General features: G+C 34.4%; 1 protein-coding gene across 1 annotated transcript in view; it reads left to right on the top strand.

Annotated features, from left to right (window-relative positions):
• Window positions 1-23,146, top strand: part of RSBN1L (round spermatid basic protein 1 like) — a 60,206-nt gene that overhangs the window by 22,524 nt on the left and 14,536 nt on the right. Inside the window, exons 2-3 of the mRNA XM_077863892.1 lie at window positions 7,839-7,955; window positions 15,850-16,490. Coding sequence (XP_077720018.1) covers window positions 7,839-7,955; window positions 15,850-16,490 — 758 coding nt within the window. The remainder of the gene's footprint in view (window positions 1-7,838; window positions 7,956-15,849; window positions 16,491-23,146) is intronic.

The raw sequence follows: 23,146 nt of genomic DNA, 5'->3' as shown, positions 1-23,146 counted from the left end.
AAAGTGTGATAATCAGTGCTAATTATGACTTTGCAAATACTGTTCGGTACAGTCAGAGATCCTTTTCTGTACAGCATTCTGGATTTTCTTTTCTTTTTAATTTATTTATTTATGAGTGACATAGAGGCAGAGACACAGGCAGAGGGAGAGGCAGGCTCCACGCAGGGAACCCAATGTGGGACTAGATCCTGGGTCTCCAGGATCACACCCTGGGCCAAAGGCGGTGCTAAACCGCTGAGCCACTGGGGCTGCCCTGGATTTTCATAATAGTTAAAAATTGCCTCTCTACACACAGATGGTCCCTGCCTTGCAATGACTTAAAATTTTTTGACTTGATGATAGTGTGAAAGCAGTGCAATTCAGGAGAAATCGTACTTTTAAATTTTGAACTGTACTTTTTGAATTAGCAACATGTGGTAGCATATTGGTATCACATATCTGGTGATGCTGTGTGGAGCATCGAGCCATAATCCCAGTCAATCATGGGATCACAAGGATCAACAACCTATACAGTTAAAAACCATTCTGTCCTCATACAGCCATTCTGTTTTTCGCTTTTAGTACAATATTCGATAAATTACTTGAGGTGCTCAACACTTCTTTATTATAAAGTAGGCTTTGTGTTGGATGATTTTGTCCAACTGCAGGCAAATTTAAGTGTTCTGAGCACATTTGTAAGTTAGGTGTATTAAGTGCATTTTTGACTTAATGATAGTTTTCAATTTACAATGAATGGGTTTATTGAGACAAAATCCCCTTGTAAGTCAAGAAAGATCTGTTTATGTCTATTGCGTCTTCGTTTTCTGTCCTGTTCTTTGTGTTGTGTGATAAGAGGTAATCTGACAATTCCTTTTTATTCCTGGAGGTAGTTTCTGCAGTGGTTTGTTTACTCATTAATTTACTTGAGCATATCATAACAGGGGATGTGTGTATAGTAAAAATTTTTGAATTTTTGCTTGTCTGATCATGTCTTCCCTCATACTTGATTGATAGTTTGGCAGATTAAAGAATTCCAAATTAAAAATTATTTTCATTCAGCATTCTGACGGGATTTATATTGTTTTCTAGCATCTGCTGTCATGTTGAAGAATTCCATGTTATGACCTGATCTTTTATATGTGATCTGATTTTGTTTTGTTTCGTTTTAATTCCTTACGAGCTTTTAGGATCTTTTCTTCATCTCCAGTGTACTGAAATTTCATGATAGTGTGCCTGGTGTGTGTGTGGTAAGAGGGGGCTACCACTGTGAATTCCATTCTTTGTGCTCATCCCTTGAGGGAATCTTAATTTTGGTGACTTATCTTGTCTGAAAAAAATTCTTACACTTATTTATTTTGGCATTTTTCTGTCCTATAAAATTCTGTTTTCTTTTTCTGAAGTTTAATTAATTTGATATTGAATCTCTGAATCCCTTAGGAATGATCCTTTAGGTCATTATATTTTCTGCTATTTTCCACTTCTTTGTCTTGTTACTCTCTTTTTTGGAAGATTATCTCAACTTTATCTTCCAACTTTTTGAGCTTTTCAGTATTGCTATTGTATTTTTAAATTCTGAAAGGTTTTTTTTTTTTTTTTTTTTTTTCCTGATTCAATTTATTTTAAGCATTTTAGGGAAGGACAGTTAGCTTGTTTTTAGCTCCACTCTTTGCCTTGCCTGGAGTACCTGAGTTTCAAGCCTGTTCATTTTCTCCTAACAACAAAAACTGGATGTTTGCCTAAAGGACTGAGATTGAATGATTACTTGACTGGGACAAGGGTGGGAAGACTGGGAAGTCCAGTTATTTTTTATATTATATTTATTTTTATTGTGTCATGTTCATTTTTATGTAATTTTTAAATATATTTATGTCTATTAGTTTTTATATAAAGTCCAACTATTTTTTTAAATGATTTCCTTTAAGATTCCTGTGTGGGTGTATATGCAGATGTATATACCTAAATATGTATGTATGTGTTTAGCATATATTTACAGGTGTACATATGTATATGACAGATGTGGTAACATTTTATAAATTTACATTTATATATGGTAAGTTGCCATTTTCCTCTAACATTTCATGATAATTATCCCTGCCTCATGATATTAACTGTTATTCAAACATGATTTTTAATGTCTTCATATTTTCCCATTAATGAATATACCCAAATTTAATCAGTTCCCAATTATTAAACATTTAAGTTATTTACAGTTTTTCATAATTCTAAATAATATAAGATGAGGACTCCTGTATATGTATATTTGTGCTGGCTTGTTCTTTCCTTTTTATTAAATCCTAGCAGTGGGATTGTGAGATCAAAGGAACGATCAGGTTTTTTTTTAAAGGGGGGCAAGGACAGAGAGAAAAGGAGAGAAGGAATCTCATTGCTGAACATGGAGCCTGAGGCAGGGCTTGATCTCAAGACCCTGAGACCATGACCTGAGCCGAAACCAAGAGTCTGATGCTCATCCATTTGAGCCACCCAGCCACCCCTGAACTATTATTTTCTTCTTGTTTTCCTTTTCTTTTTTTTTCTTTTCTTCTTTTCTTCTTTTCTTTTCTTTTCTTTTCTTTCCTTTCCTTTTTTTTTTTTTTTTTTTTTTAGATATTATGTTGTAAGTATTCTTCCTATTAAAAGAGACCTACATAAAAAAGAAATTACTCCATGGCTTTTTAAGGAAAATTGTTTTTATTGAGACACACAGAAAAATTGTGGATGCCTAATATTTTTGAAGGAGTAGCTTCATTAAATCTTAGGATTTTTTGTCAAAAACAACCAGGCCGGTTAGAAAAGGGAAATAAATTTGAGGAACTACTCTTGGAAGGCTGTAGGAACTAAGAATTTCCTTCCTTGCTGTGGTATGACTAGGAAAAGAAGGAAGAATGAATACAGACTAACATAGAGCACCTAAAAAGAAAGTCACGATGTACTGTAAAAAATAACACAATAATTTCTTACTGTGTCATAGGACCTGTTTCATGAATCAGACATTTATTGAAGAAGTAGAGCCTTCTCTACCCTTAAGGAACATAAGCTATACACTGGTGGGAGCAGGGATCATTATAAGAAGAAAGATAAGTTTATAACAGAAAAAATACAGTGTGAAATTTGCTCTAACAAAGCTAGAGAACCTGCTTATTATATTATACAGTAGGGTATTAATGGACCTGGTCTGATTTCTTAGTACAGAACAGATGAGAATGAGCCTGTTGGTGACCACCAGAAGTTAGAGTTGTCACCTCTCATACTTGGAATGATAAATGATAGTTGAGACAATAAAAATTAAATGATACTGAAATACTGTTTTTTAGTTTTGAACAGGTACATTTTTTTTTGCTTTTGAGTTCATCAATATGAGTATAATAATGAGTTTAAATTTTTGTCATGAAAAGACAATCCTATTTCTTAGATTTTTGCAAGCAAGGAAATATATAATATACTTTTGAAAATTTTTAGAATGATTAAAAAATAGTGGCAATTTTCTGTTACTTAAAACTACGAATTAATTCTTAAGATTCCAGATAAATGGATTGTTATTGTATTATAAATCTCTTAAAGGGGTGCCTGGGTGGCCTAATCCATTAAGTGTCTGTCTCTTGATTTCTGTTCAGGTCATGAGATCTAGCCCCGTGTCAGGCTCCGCACTGGATGTGGAGCCTGCTTGAGATTTTCCCTCTCCTCTCTCTCTGCTTACCCTCCACTCTGGGTCTCTCTCTCTCTCTCTCTCTCTTTCTCTAAAAAAATTAAAAATTAAAAAAATTTCTTGAAAGGATTCTCTAAGAATGCTTTTTATGACTTTCTCCTTACTGAAGTGACTCATCTAATATTTGTGTGTGTGTGTTTTCTTCTCTGTATTATTATAATGACTGATACAGGTAGAGACTAGTAAATTTTATTACAACAAAATAAAAACAATGATTTTGTTATTTAAGAACTGATTTTCCATAGTGGACCCACAGTAAGAATCAAATGATATTGTTGATTTTAAGACTCTTAGTGTACAGCACTATTAGTCATTTTTTGCTCTTGCGCATAAATACTTAATAGAAATATATTGGGTGTATGAAATCTGAAAGGTACTGCTAAGTTAGTAAATTGAGTATATGTTTGAAAATCCCATTTCTATTTTATTTTAAATTACTTTAATCAATTTTTTTAATCTTTTACATACAGTAATTGTCTTTAGCACATGTGTATTTTTCCATATGTGTAATTTATAGTTTATTTTGGTTTTATAATGACTTAGTCATTTATTCCTTCTCCTTTCCTTCATTCTTTTTTTTTTTTTTTTTAAGATTTTATTTATTAGAGAGCACACACAAGCAGAGAGAGGGGCTGAGGGAGGAGCAGACGGGAGTCTCAGATGAGACCATGAAAGATAAAACTGTACAAATTCTTGGTCATGAAGAGAAATGAATAAAAATTAAAAAGGACAATTTTTTTTTTAGAATGACAGTTTTTTGAAGAACAGTATATATTATAGGAAACATGATGCCAGGGAGCCGTTTTCCTTCTGAAAAGATACAGAAGTGGCTTTTATGAGTGTGAATACACTATAATATAACAGCAGACTTGAGATTCTATAGACAATGGTATTCTATATTGTTATAGCCAAAAAATGCTTATTATGGCTCAATATAATGGATAGACATAGATAATCTGCATTCATAGGCTTATATCTTTACAGTATGCGTTTGTCTATTTCCTATTTAATCTTTATGTAAACTCCATTTATAGCTGAAATGGGAGATCTGAGAGTTTGTTATCAAAGTTGCAGAACTTGCACCTAGGTCTTCTCAACTTTTAGGCTTTCCACTTTAATGTTTACCTATAACGTGTAAACATGTGTTACAACATCTTTATATTATCTGTAATCTGATTATGAAACATTTATTTATTTTTAAAAATATTTTATTTGTTTACTCATGAGAGACAGAGAGAGAGAGAGAGAGAGAGAGTGAGGCAGAGACCCAGGCAGAGGGAGAAGCAGGCTCCCATGCAGAGAGCCCAATGTGGGACTCGATCCCAGGTCCCCAGGATCATGCCCTGGGCCAAAGGCAGGTGCTAAACCGCTGAACCACAGGGATCCCAATTATGAGACATTTAATGGAGACATTTAAAGTTAGATTTTGAAAAAGGATATGCCCTGATAAGCAAAAAATTCTAGGAAGGGCAAAAGGTTGAAAGATTGAGATGTGTGTAGGTTGGGACAGCAAACAGATTTTGTTGTCCCACAAAAATGCTTTTCTGCTATGAATATATAGGATGGTTTGTGTTTGCTTTCCTTAGAAGGTTTTGGGTTTGGGGTGGGAGGTAACTATAATTATGTTGTCAGTCACTCTTCTTGTTTTGGCTATGCTATTGTTTTTGTTTCTAGATATTTTTCATATAATGACTTTATATCTTCAGTTTATCTTTACTTAATATTATACCTGAAGGCATATTCTAGGACCCTTTTTCCTACTTTATGAAACTAATATGGTCCTGTCGTAGAGACTTTGAAACTTCTTGCTATCTAAAAATAATGGCTTTTAGAGGTGCCTGACTGACTCGGTTGGTAGAGCATGTGATTCTTGATTTTGGGGTCATGAGTTTGAGTCCCACATTAAGTGTAGAATTTAAACAAAATAATGGTTTTGGGGGTGCCTCGGTAGCTCAGTTGATTGAGCATCTGCCTTTGGCTCATGTCATGATCCCAGGGTTTGGGGATTGAGCCCCTCATTGGCCTCCTTGCTCCATGGGGAGCCTGCTTCTCCCTCTTCTTCTCCCTCTCCCTGCTGCTTCCCCTGCTTATGCACTCTGTCAAATAAATAAAATATTTTTTAAAATGGCTTTTAATAATTTGCACTATTATCTTTTAGTATTATTTCTGTATGTGTGTATATATTAATAATTAATATTATAATTTTATAATTTTTATTTATTTAAAGATTTTATTTATTTATTCATGAGAGGCAGAGACACAGGCAGAGAGAGAAGCAAGCTCCTCACAGGGAGCCTGACTTTTATATGTGTGTAAGCTCCATCTATTTGGAGTAATATTTTATGGCTGGATGACAGCCTGTGACAGGATTTCAAAGACTTTGAACATCAGGAAGAGTAGCAAACTAGTCTGAAGCAGGAGAACAGCTTAATCTATTTCTAGAATTTAAGTTTTCTATGAACAGATGAAGACCTTACTTACTCACTTCTGTATCCCTAACCCTTTTCCTATACTCAGCAGTGGATATTTGTTAACTTGGTGAGTTTGTTCTACCATCAACTATCTTCTCTTCTGCTTTGAGTATTACCACTTTTAATCAAAGCACTTTGTCAGTTTGATAGGTAAAGTTTCTTATTCGAATTTGTATTTTTTATTATATGAATGAGTGTTTTAAAATGTTTATTAAGTACATGGATTTAGTTTTTGAGAGTTAATCTGTTTAAGTAGTCTAGACCTGAGTTATTCAGTGTAGTAACCACTAGCCTCATGCAGCTGTTAAACACTTTGAATTGAGTTGTGCTTTAGGTGTAAAATATACTGGATTTTGAAGTCTTATAGTGAAAAACAATGTAAAATGTCTCAATAATTTGTTAGTGTTGGTTTCATTTTGAAATGACAATTTTTAGATCTATTGGTTAAATAAAATGCATTATTAAAATTAATTTCATCTGTTGGTTTTTGTTTCTAATGTTGACTACTAGAAAATTCAAATTTATGTATCTGGTAAACTTTATATTTCTACTGGGCAGTACTAATCTAGACGGTAACCTAATCAGGAGGTGATTAGGACCTGAATTAGGGTAGTATTTATAGAAAGGAAAGTAAGGAAGGATTTTAAGAAATTCTGCAATATGTGCATGTACTGTATAATCTCTGTTACATTACAAGATATTTTACAGTTTTAAAGTGCTTCAATCATGACTTTGTAATCAATAATAAACTTTTTCTTTTTTTTTTTTTTTTTTAAGATTTCATTTACTCATTCATGAGAGACACATAGAGAGAGGCAGAGACATAGGCAGAGGGAGAAGGGGCCCTGATCTCAGGACCCTGGGATCACCACCTGAGCTGAAGGCAGATGTTAAATCACTGAGCCACCTAGGTGCTCCTCAGTAGTAAGCTTTTTGAGAGCAAAGACTACATTACTATTTTGAAATTCTTTTCTACATCGTCTGTTTTGCTGGGTACATAGTAGCTTGATTGAATAAGAATAGGACATCAAATAATCTTAAACTCAAATTTGAATCTTTAGAATGCAGATCAATGATTCCTAGAGTTCTTATATCTTTTGTTTTAATATCCTGTTATCACTACCTAGTCAGATCAGTCATATCTTTTTTAAAAGGTACAAGGGTAAGGGAACTAACATCCAATCCTATCTGTACCAGGCTCTGGGTAGTCACTTTATACATTTTTTTTGTAACCTGTGAGAAAGATAACCACCATTTTATAAGTTAGGAAACTGTGATTGAGTAATTTTTATATTGTTATGGTATTAATCCAGATACGATCAACTTCAAAGCTAGCACTTTATCCATTGTAGTTTACCATCTTGATTAAAGTTAGTTATTTTAAGTGACTTGAGGTTAGTCTAATATTGTGGTTGACATGAATTAAAGAAGAACAATCTTGAGAGTGAAATGTATAATGATAAATTTTAATAGTTTATGATGTATATATTATGTGTTCCATGTTAATATATGACAGGAAATTTGGAAATCTGTTTCTCCAGACCTGAGAGGAAGAATAAAAGGCATGTTTGCTTTTCATTCTGATTTTTCATGGTATATTCTCGATTCTGTATATTCTAGATTCTGTATAGTTCTTGGGAGAAAATTACAAGAGTTTTAAATATTTCCTTTGTTTTGTCTTTCAGATAAAATCAAAGACAAAATTAAAGAGAGAGATAAAGAAAAAGAGAGAGAGAAGAAGAAGCATAAAGTAATGAATGAGATCAAGAAAGAAAACGGAGAAGTAAAGATTTTGCTGAAAAGTAAGTTTATAATTCGGTGATTTTGTTTGTTTTATTTATTGGACAGAGCAAGCACCAGCAGGGGGAGCAGGAAAGGGAGAAGCAGGCTTCCCATTGCGCACTGAGCTTGATGCGGGCGGGGCTCCATCCCAAAACTCTGGGATCTTGACCTGAGTCCAAGGCAGACGTTCAATCGACTTGGAGTCACACAGGCATCCCTATATTCGGTGATTGCTCAGTGTACTTTAGCTTAGTGATTCAAATAAAGGTTTGTTGCTGAATTTTGCTGACAATAAACTTTAATAGAATATGAAAAGTTTTGTAATAGTGAGGGGTTCTAATCTGTATGGTAGCATCTTTAGTATATTTCATTTGTGTGTAATGAAAAAGTAGAAAAGATTAGGCTTCATTAAACTATTAGGTTCCTTGAAGTAGGTTATCTAATTCTATGTTTGCATTACTAGTTTTTACCCATACTTAGATCATCTAAAAAGGCTAAAACAATTTTAGTAAGATAGGGATGGTAGAAGAAGTGAGCTTAAAAATATTTGACAATAATCACCATAGTATAGTCTACTATCAGAGAGGGAACATTTTACTCTGACCTGAATTAGGAGGTATACTGTTTTACTTTGTGTGTGTGTTGCAGGGTTAAAGAATGTCCTCTTTTTTGTTTCCTGTTTTTTTCTCTATTGTTACATTTGTTTTCAGTTGCTATTTATACTTAGGGGGTGGTTGTTGGGTAATAATACAAATCCTATCAATAAATCTGAACTTTTTAAAGGAATATGTGTGGTAGAAATTGAAGTAAGGACAGTCTTAAATTTACTCTGATAGCAAGATAAGAAGAATCAGTGGCAGTCTGGTTGCTAGACAGCTAACAAATTCATTAGCTGCCCCTACTTAGTTGAGAATTTGCGGGTCAGAACATACTGACTTTGATTAATTTGATATTAGACTTATGTGTTAATATACCATTATATCCACATTAAGAAGAAAAGGCTATTGTACTGTATGTGTAATGAAATAACTGGATAAACTTTATATTATTTAAGACAAACAGAATATTAGATTCTATATTTTCATTTTTTGTCATGTTTCCTGATTTTTTTTTTTTTGTCACACTTTATTTAAGCTCTATTTTCTACTTGTCAGAATTTTATATTTTGTAAAGTTCTTTTGACCTTGGAAGAAATAGGTCTGAGCTTAAGTGGATGGCTACTTAGTAAATGCTCGTGGTCCTTTTATTCTGTTTCTTTTGACAATGTGTTTTATTTGTGTTGTTTAATTAGAGTGTAAGCCTTTGAGGCAGGAATCAAATCTAGCTACACTAGTGCTGTACAGAAGCTAATGATTCATGCTTGAGGTGTTTACTTAACTTTACCCTGTTGGTTTAGTCAAATAGTCATTTTTTACTGGTTTAGTCAGATAGTCATTTTCTTATCCAGTGGAATGTACAGTGATGAAAATTCCTGTTGCTCAATTGAATGTTGGATTCCTTACATACCATTAATGTGAAATATGTGAATCTAGAGATTACATATGCAAACAAAATTTAAAATAATTTTAGAAAATGGGAGATGCTTCAGTAATATGCAATAGTAACCTTGACTTTGAAGTAGATGAAAAATCTAGGAGATATTTTGAAGTGAGCTAAACTGAAAACCTAGTGAAGATAAAAGGAAAAATAATTTTGGAAATGAATTAGTGACCTCTGAGATAACCATGGGAAAATGTATTTACTGTAAAACAGAGGTAAATGATAACTTAATTACTGCCTTACAGGGTTGTGAAGGTTAAATGAGGTAAAGTATGGTAGAGGTCCTAACTATGGTGTTTGGCCCACATATAATTCAATAAGTGGATATGAATCTTTTTTGTAAACGTGTATGAAAGATTAAATCTTGTGATTGCAAAACAGCAACAAAATTATCTCCTCCCTGGGTAAGATATAGATAATTAAATGAATAAAACATGATTCCTTTGGGAAATAATGCCTGTCCTATCATAAGCACCAAGTAAGTGTTAGCTGTTGTCATTATCCAATAAAAACAGTTTGCTCTGCTAATCTATCATCAGGGAAAGGCCCTCTTTGTTATTGGTTTCGTGTAGCAACAACAGAATCACTTTGGTGGAGGCCGTGTACTGTTACTTATTACTGTGTGCCCTTTTTTGCTTCATGGCTTTCAGCCTTTATTTTGTCCTTATAATTTTCTCCTTGTGATAATGCTAATGTTGCAAGCAATGGCACACTCAAGCATTGATTGTTTGATGACAGCACTTGCACATCTAAAATAGATTCTGTTAACTCCACACCAGCCTCACTTCCTTCAGGTTTTCATCAAAAACTGCATCAGATTGAATATGACTAGAAATGTGTACATAATTATATACATGCTAGAAAGTTTTTATTAATGCAGAAATCCATAAAATAGGATAATGTGCTTTATGAGAAATAGTTTAAAGGAACAAATATATTTGACACATAAGCTTTTTTTTTTTTTTTAAGATTTTTGTTTATTTATTCATGAGAGACAGAGAGAGAGAGAGAGAGAGAAGAGAGGCAGAGGGAGAAGCAGGCTCCCTGCGGGGAACCTGATGTGGGAATCGATCCCGGGACTCCAGGATCATGCTCTGAGCTGAAGGCAGACACTAAACCACTGAGCCACCCAGGGATCCCCCGACACATAAGCTTATTTAGTTCATCCTTTTATATTAATGTCTGCCAACTACTTATACAGAGCATAATTATATGTTCCAGCCATTTCTATGTTGTGAAAAGTTGTAAGAACAGAGATATTAATGATTATAGTGTTTTTGAGAGTAAGTTTTATTATAGTATATCAGAGAAGCTTTCTGGTGAGCAGGGGGGAATGGAGATTAAAAAAAGCCAGTATCCAAGATTATTGGTAGTTTACCAAAGGTCATAGGTAGGTAATTCATGTCAGGAAGAGTGAAAATAATGCTGTGCGAACAAAGTCATTCTCTATAAAGACCAGAGGTTGAAAATAGCTAAGCTAATTACTACTTTTTTCTATGTATGGTAATGAAGTTATATATAAATATTAATTCCCATATTAGATGTGAAATTAGAACCAATTTTTCTGGGCAGCCTTTCTTTTTTCTTTCTTTTTTTTTTAATGATTATTTATTCATGAGAAACAGAGAGAGAGAGAGAGAGAGAGAGAGAGGCACAGACACAGGCAGAGGGAGAAGCAGGCTCTGCAGGGAGCCCGACGTGGGACTTGATCCAGGTCTCCAGGCTCAGGCCCTGGGCTGAAGCCGGCGCTAAACTGCTGAGCCACCCACGCTGTCCTATTTTTTCTATTTTTTAAATTTATTTTTTATTTTTTCTATTTTTAACACTAAAAGTATACTAAGGTTAGTGATGGAAATTAATGCCAGTAAATTTGTGATTTTTTAAAAAGTTTTTTTATATGATTAGCTATTAACACATAATTTTTTTTTTTTTAAGATTTTATTTATTTAAAGAGAGACACATACAGCGAGGGAGAGGCAGAGACGTAGGCAGAGGGAGAAGCAGGCTCCATGCAGGGAGCCTGACTTGGGACTCTATCCCGAGTCTCCAGGATCAGGCCCTGGGCTGAAGGCAGCACTAAACCGCTGAGCCACCGGGCTGCCCCACATAATTTGTTTTTTATCTGTTTCTATGTGTTTTGTTTTATTTTGTTTTGTTTTTTTGAGTGAGAGTCTCATTTTCTCTGGCTGCTTTTGTGTACCTTCCTTTGTATCTCAATCTCTCTTTGCATTTTCATATCTGTGGTTCTGTGTGTATGTGTGTTTGTATGGGGTCCACTGTGTGTGTGTATCTGTGTCTTGGGGGAGGATCCCCTATCAACCTTACACGTTCATACTTTTTGAGGGTCCATATTATGACAGCTCTTCTTTCTGTTACGGTTATTTATCAGGATCCTTTAAAAAATATATAGGTCTGATTTGAAGAATTACAGGATTTAGGGAAATGTGTGCTTTAAATACTTCTTTTTTAGTAAGTAAGGGAGTGTAAGGGAAGAACATTGATATTCAAAATGGTCTAATTTCCTTAAAGTATTTAAAAATTTTCTCTCCATATGTCTGCTGCATTTCATGTCATTCTAAGATAGGAAATGAATGACAGATTATATAAAACTTAAAAAATCTATCTAGTGAATGCTGGTGCCTCGGTTTGGTTTAAATGTAAAGAATGCATTTTACTTGTGTCCATCAGAGGACCCTGAGACTACCCCCAGGTTTGGTGATTTGCTAAAGGACTTAACAGGACTCAGCATATAGATGTACTCATGGCTATGATTTACTGTAGCGGAGGATACAAAGTGAAATCAGTTGAGAGAGGAGGCAAATGGGAGGAAGTCTCTAGACACAAGCTTCTAAGAGTACTCTTCAAGTGGAGTCACACAGGATACACTCAATTTTTTGAGCAGTGAACTGACAACTCATGTGAAATGTTGTCTACCAGGAAGCTGATTAGAGACTTGGTGCCCAGGGTTTCTATTGAATGTTGGTTACATAGGCACCTTCTGTCTAGCATCTACCAAAATTCCAGGCTCCCAGAAGGAAAACAGGTATTCAGCATAAACAATATCGTTGACACAAAACGTTTAGGTACAGTGAGCCACTCCTATCAGCGAATTGTGGGAACATTCCCAAAGAACAAGTTTCTCAGATGCCAGCCAAGGGTCAACCTTGCGAGCAGGCCTTTCTAAGATTAGCAGTCTCAGGCATGTTATGTTAACTCTCTTCTGCATACTGTGCTCTCTTGAGTATTTAATTACAGAGTAGTTTGTCTTGGGAATCTAATTCTTTGATGCTCATTATGAGACTCTCTTCACTGATTTTTTTACTATTTTACATTTTTCAGTTTCTGTTTAATACTATTACTATTCTTATCCATTCTCGTGACTAAGAAAATAAATAGGTTGTTGTGCCTATTTCATTTCAAAGTAACATGTATTCTAATGACTGGATATTTTCTGTTTTACTTTTTAAACATATGCTAGGCATAAATGTAATATAATATTAAACTTATATTTTCATTCAAATGAAATTGTTTTGGCAATCCATATAACTTGTGTAATTTTACTGTGTTTTCAATTTAGTTATTATACTTAGGCCTTTTAAACTTTATGTTTTGTTTTTAAATTCATTTCTGTCTTTTTTCCTTGATATATTTGGATTTTGCTTACATATAAAACCTCTTTGGGGCACCTGGGTCTCCAGTCATTTAAGTGTCTTCCTTCAGCTCAGGTCATGATCTCCGGGTCCTGGGATTAAGCCCCATATCAGGCTTCCTGCTCAATAAGGAGTCTTCTTCCCCTCTCCCTCTTGCTCCCCTGACTCATGCGTGCTCACTGTTTCTTGCTCTTTCTCGAATAAATAAAATCTTAAAAAAAAAAATCCACTTCTTTTTTCATTTTGATTACCTCCCTGTTTTTTATTATTAATTTTGTTCTTAAGATACTTACCTGAATCGAATATTTCGATACTTCATCCAAGGTTCCAAGTATGAATTTGTTAATATATTTACTTACTTACTTGTGGTCTCTGTAGAGAATTTTATGGCTTTACAAACCTCAGTAAAGTTGAAAGGCTTTTATTTTTGCTTTTTGTGATTATACCAATTTAGTCTTCATTGCATATTTATGAATTTTTAGAAGTAATGGTTTATTGTTAACATTAAACTCCCTTTTTTAGAATTGCTATCAACTTAGAATTTTCTTTTTAAAAAAGATTTGTTTATTTATTTGAGAGTGAGCAGGAGGGGCAGGGGGAGAGAGAGAGAGAGAGAATCCCAAGCAGACTCCACGCTTGAATGTGAGCCCATCAAGGGTCTCCATCCCACAACCCTGAGACTACAACCTGAGCTGAAATCAAGAGTCTGACGCTCATCCAACTGAGCCATCCAGGTGCCCCACCTTGAGAGAATTTTGATATTTGTTGTTTCCAAGATTAGGAGTTGATGGTATTTATATTCTGGAAAACTGTGGCTGTAAAGGGGACAAGGAAAAATTCCACAGATCTCAGTTGGTGAGAGAAATCTTTTCGTTCATGGATTCATTAAATATTCATCTATAGCAAGGTATTAAATAACATGAAGGATACAGTGACGGGGAAAAAGTATCACTTCACTTTGAATTCATATAAAAGTTACTTGTTTCACTCATATAATATGTGGAAGGACACATGATATAAAAGTATTCTATGAGTGAAAAAAATAACTTTGTATGAATTTAGAATGAAGTGATTCTAGTTCCAATTAGAGAAATGAGAGAAAGCAAAATGAAGGAATTGATACGAGTTGTCTTTAAAGAATGGGTAAGAAAGAGGTCAGGAGTAAGTACTGGGCTGGATAAGGGTATTTTAGGGAGAGAGGAAATGCCTTTGCAAGTGATAGAAAGATAAGGTAGGGCTAGCTGTTTTATAAGAAATTGTAAATAGTGCAGATTGACCAGAGAATGAAGTACTCGAGAGCATTGTCTTGGGATTCCATACTGAAGTGATTATATTTTATTTGGGAGGCATTGAGAACCCTTGAAAGAAGTGTACTCAAGGGATGAATATGATCAAACAATATATAAAACTTACAGAAAGATTAATACTGCTCTAGCATTTAGGATGACAATCAAGAGACTATTAGACCAAGAATTAATAAAGAAGTGAAAAATCAAGGATGAACAGGATAATTGTTGAATCTTGGAGAGATTGGGAAGAATGATTTGAAAGAATATCACTGAATTTGATATTTGAATGTTCCGGAAAAGTAAATTTGAGTAGACTAGAAGCAGACCTAGAATTTAAGGGATGAGAATGATAAGGTAATAGAAGGCACTTGGCATAGATGGTTCTTTATGAAGAGTTTGGTCAAAAGAAGAGGAGAGGAAACTATATTTTTTGTAACGATTTTTGGAGTTGGTGGGAAGGGCTTACTTTTGAAAAGTCTGCAGGACACCTCACTCACTAGAGACAAGAATAAAAGACATTTGTGAATATGAAAACATTTAGGTAAGGAAGTAGATTGAGAAAATTTAATTCATAACAGGCAATCTGTAAAAAGTGAAGTAACAGGTGGAAACAGTGAATGCCTTCTTAACTCTTACTGGCTTTCTCATATTAGGAAGCATGTTTTCTTGTGAAGGTGTTTACTTTCTCCTTTTTTTCTTATTGTACAGAAATATATTGTGATAATGTTACATGTTTATAGGTACACTTAGTCTGTAGCTATATAGACTCTAAATTACTCTTATTTTTTGGAATTCTAAATTTCTGGGCCTAGAGTCTACTTCAGTTACATAAGCTCATTAATATATAAGCTTATAATGCCCCAAGTCTTTTATATTTATCTCTTTATTAGTACATGGGTATACTTTATTTATGCTTAGAATGTGAGAAATTATTCTATCATCTTCCTTATGGCGCCTTATTGGATCTTCATCAGGAACTTTGCAAACTCTAGTGGACCTCTAAAATAGCCCATTTTAGATGAGAGAGTAGTTTTATTAAGGAGGAAATATGGTAAAAAGCTAAGGAAATGCTGTGTTTGTTACTGTTACACTATGCAAGTCGTTTTCTCCCATTATGATTTACAAGTATTGATAACTACATGCAATTTTGAAGAACTTAGATGAGTAAAAATGATGATATATATCAGTGGGAAACATCTGGAGGTCGTTATTCATATTGACCTCTGTTCATCCCATTTCTGATTTTCTCCCTTTAAATTTGAAGAATATACTTTCTGTAATGTCCATTCATTACTTCAGTAAACACTGAGAATCTGCTACATGTCAGAATGGTACCATGGGAGACTATAGGTGTAAGTTTGTTCTAGACAGTTCCTTAAGCATGATTTTTTTAAGTAACTACAATACAGAGTTAAAAAAATTTTTTCCCCTCACAGGTGGGAAGGAGAAACCAAAAACAAATGCAGAAGACTTACAAATAAAAAAGGTAAAGAAGAAAAAGAAAAAGAAACACAAAGAGAATGAAAAACGGAAGCGTCCAAAAATGTATAGCAAATCAATTCAAACCATCTGCTCAGGATTGCTATCTGATGTTGAAGATCAAGAAGCCAAAGGCATCCTAAGTGATAATGTAAAGGATTACAGTGGAAAGAATTTGGATAACAAGAACTATGATTCCAAAATTCCAGAGAATAATGAGTTTCCATTTGTCTCATTAAAGGAGCCACGGGTTCAGAATAACCTCAAAAGGTTGGACACTTTGGAGTTCAAACAGCTCATTCATATTGAGCACCAGCCTAATGGAGGCGCATCCGTTATCCACGCCTACAGTAATGAACTCTCCCACCTGTCTCCTGTGGAGATGGAGAGGTTTGCAGAAGAGTTTGTGGGTCTAGTGTTCAGTGAAAATGAAAACTCTGCAGCTTTCTATGTAATGGGTATTGTTCATGGGGCAGCTACTTATTTACCTGACTTTTTAGACTACTTTTCATTTAATTTTCCCAATTCACCAGTGAAAATGGAGATATTAGGAAAGAAGGATATAGAAACGACGACTATGTCCAATTTTCATGCTCAGGTAAGAGGTTTTTAGTTTTGTAGGGTTTTTTTTTTTTTTTTAACTTTTAGTTAAATGTTTTTGTTTTTGTTTAGTTAAATGTTTTAGACAAGTTTCTGTTCATTTTACTGTAGGTTTGAAATAAAAAGGTAAGAATATAATGACAACTCTTGGGAATATTAAGAATAAATTACTTTCTTGATGTAAACATAAGAGTATAAATTTCAGAGTCTACTTAATCTCTTTTTTTTTAAAGATAATTATTGAAATAGGATTCTGTTGTCCTTTTTTGCAAGTATTTATCTTGGAAATGAAAGGACTGAAATGAATTTAGCCATGTATTTTCCATGTAAGCAATTCTCTTACTTGAAAATCACCTAAAGTTGACTTCTTGCTTTATGCCTTAAAATCGCTTGCTGCTCGATGCATCGCATAGTAGGTGCTGAGTAAATGTCAGCTGTTAAATATATTGTCGTACAAAGGAATCAGTTAATTGTACAATTATGTGAGAAAAGTAGCACTGCATTTACTGAGCTAACTTCCTTTCCTATCCTTTTCTATAGAATAGAACGTCCATCATCGTAGACAGTGGAGGCAAAATCTGGTCCACTGACTCTTGAAAGTGAATGTGCACTCCTCTGAAAGGCCATTGACATTTTTCACCCACTCTCAGATCAGGGACTGCTTAGGCCAGGAGATTAGCTGATTTTCATATTTATGGGTGCTGAAGTCTCCAGTTTTCTAAGTAATAATTGACATTATTCTAATTTGGAAGGAGGGAAAAAAGTAAAGAAAGTGTGAAAGGGATCTTAGTGATCATCTGTTGCAACCTTTCTCAATTTACAAATAAGCAAACAAACATAGATAGGCGTAACTTTCTATTTTAAGTTTGGCAGCAGTACCAGGAGTAGAACACAATCTCCTTAATCTTTATCCAGAACTGTTTTACTTACTCTGAGTATATTTCTTTTTTTTTGATACATGTTTAAGTTATAGTTTCCAACTATTTAAGGTCTGGACATCCAGTCACATCCACACATACTTTTATTTCTGATTTCTTGATTCTTCCTAAGTAAAGCGCTCTCTCTCTCTCTCTCTCTTTTTAAAGCTCTGTCTCTTAATCTAATTTGTGGTATCCCTCCAGAGAATGATTTTTTTTTTAACCATTTATAGAGTTTTTTATTTGGGAAAATGCTTTATGAGTTACAGGGACTAACAACATGTACTTGGAGCTAAACCAGTCTATAACTTGAGGTTTTTCTTGTCCCTTGTCCTAAATTTGGAACCTCTCTTCCAGATTTAATTTGTAGTAATACTTTATAGTCATTGTAGTGAGTTGTGACTGGGTTAATGTGGGTAGCTGGAGGAACTCTGATATGGGGTGGATGGAAAGAGAAGGGGGCTAGTCCTGGTCTTGACACGTACTAAATGTGACACTAGACAGCTGCTTTAGCTCTATGTCTCAGTTTTCTCACCTACAAAATAAAGATAATTCAGTTAATTCTGTTGGTTAGAAATATTTCATAGAACATTAACAGGTTATACAAAGAGAGTTATACTGACTTGGTAAAATATTATGACTTTCCACTCTGCTGAATAGATGGTGGCTGGCTTCTGAAAGAGGATTTTTGAGTGTGTTCATTTAAGGTAGTGAGTTCAGCAAGTACTAAAGATAAAAAATTACCACAAATACTTTTTATATAGATAAGGAGTTGACTAAATTATGGTATATGCACGCAGTGGGATATTGTTAAGCCATAAAAAGGAATGAAATACAGATACATGATGTGGATGAACCTTCAAAACGTTATGTTGAGTGAAAGAAGCCAGTCGGAAAAGGTCACATATTGTATGATTTCACTTATATCAAATACCTAGAATAGGCAGATTGGTGGCTGCCAGGACCTGGGGGAAAGGGACTTGAGGTAAGCATGGGGCGGTAGTGGGGGGTGCATCTATCTATTCAAGACAGTGTTCATTTCCTTTGGTTAAAGACCTAGAAGTAAAATTAAATTGCTGGATTGTATAATAGTTTTATTTCTCATTTTCAATTAAAATTTTTTTTAAAGATAAACTTTTTAAAGCTTTTGTTAAACTGATTTTTTAAATATACCTTATTGCAGTATACATACACAGAATGCACATATTATAAGTGTATAGCTTAATGAAGCTTTACTAAATGAACACACCTATGATTTTTAAAAGTAGAATATTACTAGTAGTTATCACTACTGTGCACTCCCCCATATATACACAAAGACCCAGGTATCCACTTCCTGACTTCAGATACCACAGATAAATTTTGCCTGTTTTTGAACTTTTATATAATAGGATCAAATAGTATGTGAATTGTTGTATGTGGCTTCCTTCCTTTAGCATTATGTTTGTGAGATTGATCTATCTTATATGTAACAGTGGCTTATTTTCTTATTGTGGTATGGTATTCTATTGTATGAATAAACTACAGTTTATTTGTTTTGTTTACCAAGGATGTTTGTTTCTAGTTTGTGGCTGTTAAAATAGGGGTACTGTGAATATTATTGTACATATGTTTTGATGAACATATGTATTTCTTACTGTTTGGTATGTATTTAAGATTGGAATTTCAGGATCAAAAAGTGTGCAAATGTTCAGCTTTATTAGATACTACAGGTTTTCCAAAGTTGTACCAATTTACATTCCTACCACCAGTGTTTGACATCTGTGGCTACACTTAGTAGTGTCTGTCCTTTCATTTTAGCCATTCTGGTGGCTGTGTAGTAGTATCTCATTGTGGTTTTAATTTTCATTTTCCTGATGACTAAAGAAATCAAACTTCTTTTTATATAATTATTGTCCAATGGGTTATCTTCTTTCTAAAACTAGTGTACTCTTTTTTATATTTTCCTATTGGCTTTTCTTTTTAATTGATTTGTTGGAGCTCTTAATATATTGTGGACAAAAATCTTGTCAGCTCTGTGTATTGCAAATATGTCCTCTCATTGCAAATATGTCCTCTCTTTGAGTGGCTTGCTTTTGACTTTTTTTTTTTTTTAAGATTTTATTTATTTATTCATGAGAGACACAGAGAGAGGCAGAGACATAGGCAGAGGGAGAATTAGCCTCTCCATGGGGAGCCTAAATGCGGGACTGGATCCCAGAATTCTGGAATCATGCCCTGAGCTAAAAGCAGATGCTCAACCACTGGAGCCACCCAGGCGTCCTTTCTTTTCACTCTTAAGAGTGTCTTTTGGTGACTGGAAGTTCTTAAATTTAATGGAATCTCATTTATAAGTTTTTTTCCTTCATGTATGATTTGTGCTTTTGTGTGCTGTTTAAGAAATCTTGCCTACCCCAGGTCATTAATGTATTCTCTGAAGTTTTCTTCTGAAACTTTTGTTTTACCTTTTGCACTTAAATCTACGGTTCTGGGCAGCCCCGGTGGCGCAGCAGTTTAGCGCCGCCTGCAGCCCGGGGTGTGATCCTGGAGACCCAGGATCGAGTCCCGCATTGGGCTTCCTGTGTGGAGCCTGCTTCTCCCTCTGCCTGTGTCTCAGCCTCTCTCTTTGCTCTCTCTGAATGAATAAATAAATAAATCTTTAAAAAAAATTAAAAAAAATAAATCTACGGTTCTCCTGGAATTGATTATTGTGTATGGTATGAAGTAAGCATCAAGGTACATATTTTTCCATATGGTTCTTCATGGACATGATCATTTATTGAAAAAGGCACTCATTCCACATATTACAATGCCATCTTAGCCATAAATCAGCTGGATCATATATATGGTGTGGGTTTCTGGGCTCTAATTTCATTATTCTGTTTGTCTTAATTGCCTGAACTTTATAATGAAACTTAGTATCAGAGTAAATATCGATTTTGCTGCTCTTCAAGATTTTCTTGGCTATTTATATTTTCATATAAACTTTATGGTTTGTCAGTCACAGAAAAATCTGCTTAGGATATTGATTGGGATTACATTGAAGTTATAGTTGTTTGGGTAGAATTGATGTCTTCTAGTCCATAATCATGATATCTCATACCTTCATTTGTCTTTTATTTTCTCTCAATAATATTTTTTTTCATCCTATAGATCTTACGTCTTTTGAGGTTTGTTCCTAGGTATTTGAGGATTTCATTTTATTGGTCACTGTTATTAAAAATTTGGAAGTTTTGAGTACCTTTTAGAAGATGACATTGACACTCACCTTGAGAAATTGAAAATGTATCTTGTGCCTTAGTTCTCTTCCAGTATCCTTCTTCCCCTTATCTATAGGATTATCATGCATCATGCATGCTTGTTAGTAGAATCACATAGTGAAGCTGTGTATTTTGGTGATGTTAAATGAATTAGCCTGTGAATTTGTCTTCACTGAAGAATTGGTTGAAATAACAGTAATCGAACTAATTGTGTGTTAGTATTCTAGGGGAAGAAGGAAAGGAGGTATCAATATTAGAATGTAGTTTCACTTAATATCAACCATAGTGAAAACCAGTTGTGAGAAAGAAAGCCAAATTCATGTTCTAGCTTGATGATTTGATCAGGACTTCTTGTAAACAAAGTTGAAGAGGTTAGTAGGTTCAGTAGAATCTGCTCTATTTGAGAGATAATGCTTTTTACAGAGCAGAGGAAAGCAGACCTGTAGGGAAGTTTTGATTTTTTAAATTTTGTAATCTAGTAACTACTCTTTAATTCCCCCTTTCTACCTCTTATATTCTGAAAAACCTTTATTCCAAGTCAAAACCAGTCTGAAAAGCAGTATTCAAGAGATCTAGAAACATGATTGAATGAGTTAATAGAGAAGGGTACAAATCTAACCTTTGTTGTTTTTATTTAATCTTAGTTTGGAATATACATTTAGCATTAAAGAAATTCATGATAATGAGTATTTGTGTAATGAATCATTGGCACTATTTTTAGTGGGTAATATAGTATAGTATGTTAAGATACATATTCTGTATTTTCTTGTATTCTAATATTGTACTCTGTGCAAATATTGAGGCTTGAAATGTAAATAAAACTTCATTAACTTCAGTTTTAAAACAGATCCTCATATGCCCAGGTATGTATCAGAACCAAAGAATTAATACCACCAGCAGGCCACTGTATATGATGGACCTAAGTTGTTACTGCAGCTATTGATAGTGCAGCCTGGTGGCTCTGTCAGTGCCTTGTGGAACCCAACTAAGTCCATCTTCATGAGACTAGTTCCCTCCCTCCCTTCCTTACTAATTAAAATCCAAGCAGCTAGAATTTAACCAAAATTCATTTGCCTTTAATTCGGTGGAAACTAAAATATGACAAATGATATAGACATTTCTGTGACCTTTATAGTGATAGCGTTTATCTTTGTGATATTACTCTGTAGTTTTCACAAAAACTTTTTTGTACCTGTTTAGCTTTTATCCTTAAAACATGTTAATTTGAGTTTTTTTGTGGATTTATGTGTTTATATATATACACACAGTACACATATACATGGCAGTGACAGAGAATCAAGACATCCTAGTCTTTGAACGGTTTTGGAATTTTTTTTACTTGTATAATAATGTTTCTCATCTTCATCTGTATCCTTGCAGGTTGCCTGAAAAATTTAAAGACCATGTGAAATATAGATATTGTTTTAATAGATCATGTCATGTCTCTAATATTGTGGCTGTGAGGTTAGTGATATAATGTCAAACTGTATGATAAAAGTCTTTGAGAAGAAACATATACATGGATTTTTGTTGTAAGTTCATAACCTATCTGTATCAGTTCTTTTGCTGTGGAAAACAAAACCCTAGAAACTTAATATCCTAAAGTGATTTCTCACAATTCTTTGGGCTATCTGGAGAATTTTTATGGTTTTTGTCATCTTGGCTGGGGTTGGGTGGCTTCATTCACATGGCTAGTGGTTGGCAGGTCAATTGGTCTTAGGAGATCTTGTTTGTATGTCTAGCGGTTGGTGTAGTTGTCAGCTGGAGTGATGATCACATTTCTCTCCTCATGTAACAGGTTAGCCTGGGCTCATACACATGGTGGTTGTTGTAGGGTTTCATAGAGAAAAAAAGTGCAGTCCCCAGTGCACAAGCCTCTGCTTGTGCTGTGTTTGCTAATCTCCATTGGGCAAAGGAAGTGAAATGGCCATACCCAGATTCACTTCTTGATGATGCAGTTATGCTGCTCAGAAATGAGCATACATACCTGGGAAGAATTTTTGGCCATTTGCAACCTCCACATTTGTCCTAGCTTTTCTACCATCTCCATCTTGTTCAGATATTCATTTGATAGTAGGGAAACAAAAAGTCAAGTGAGACAGAGGAGTTTGGTCTGTCAAGGAATAAATGAGATTTCTTTCTTGTCACTCAGTATTTAATCAGCACATACTCGAACCCTATAGTTAGAGCTGTGAGAATATTAAAACTGGAAGAACAGTTGTCTTCTAACCACTTTCTCCTCCCCCAAACTGTAAATCTTGTTTTTTATTTTATCCTAATTCTGAGTTGTTTGTATTAAATAACTTAGGTCAGGGTGGTAACTCATGATTAAAGTGGTTAATATCTTAATAGTGAAACAATTATTAAACCTGATCTGATCTGTTAAGCTTTGCCACTCTGCAAAATGAAGAGAATTAACTTACTGATTTCTTGCTGACCGTTTGATATACCTTCTTTGAACCATCAGCTGCCTTTTTACTAAATTCTCATTTTGACCA

The sequence above is a fragment of the Canis aureus genome, chromosome 21 (genome assembly GCF_053574225.1).
Source record: "Canis aureus isolate CA01 chromosome 21, VMU_Caureus_v.1.0, whole genome shotgun sequence".
In the NCBI taxonomy this organism is placed as follows: Eukaryota; Metazoa; Chordata; class Mammalia; order Carnivora; family Canidae; genus Canis; species Canis aureus.
Note: the sequence above shows the minus strand (reverse complement) of the source record. Positions and strands in the feature narration are given on the sequence as shown.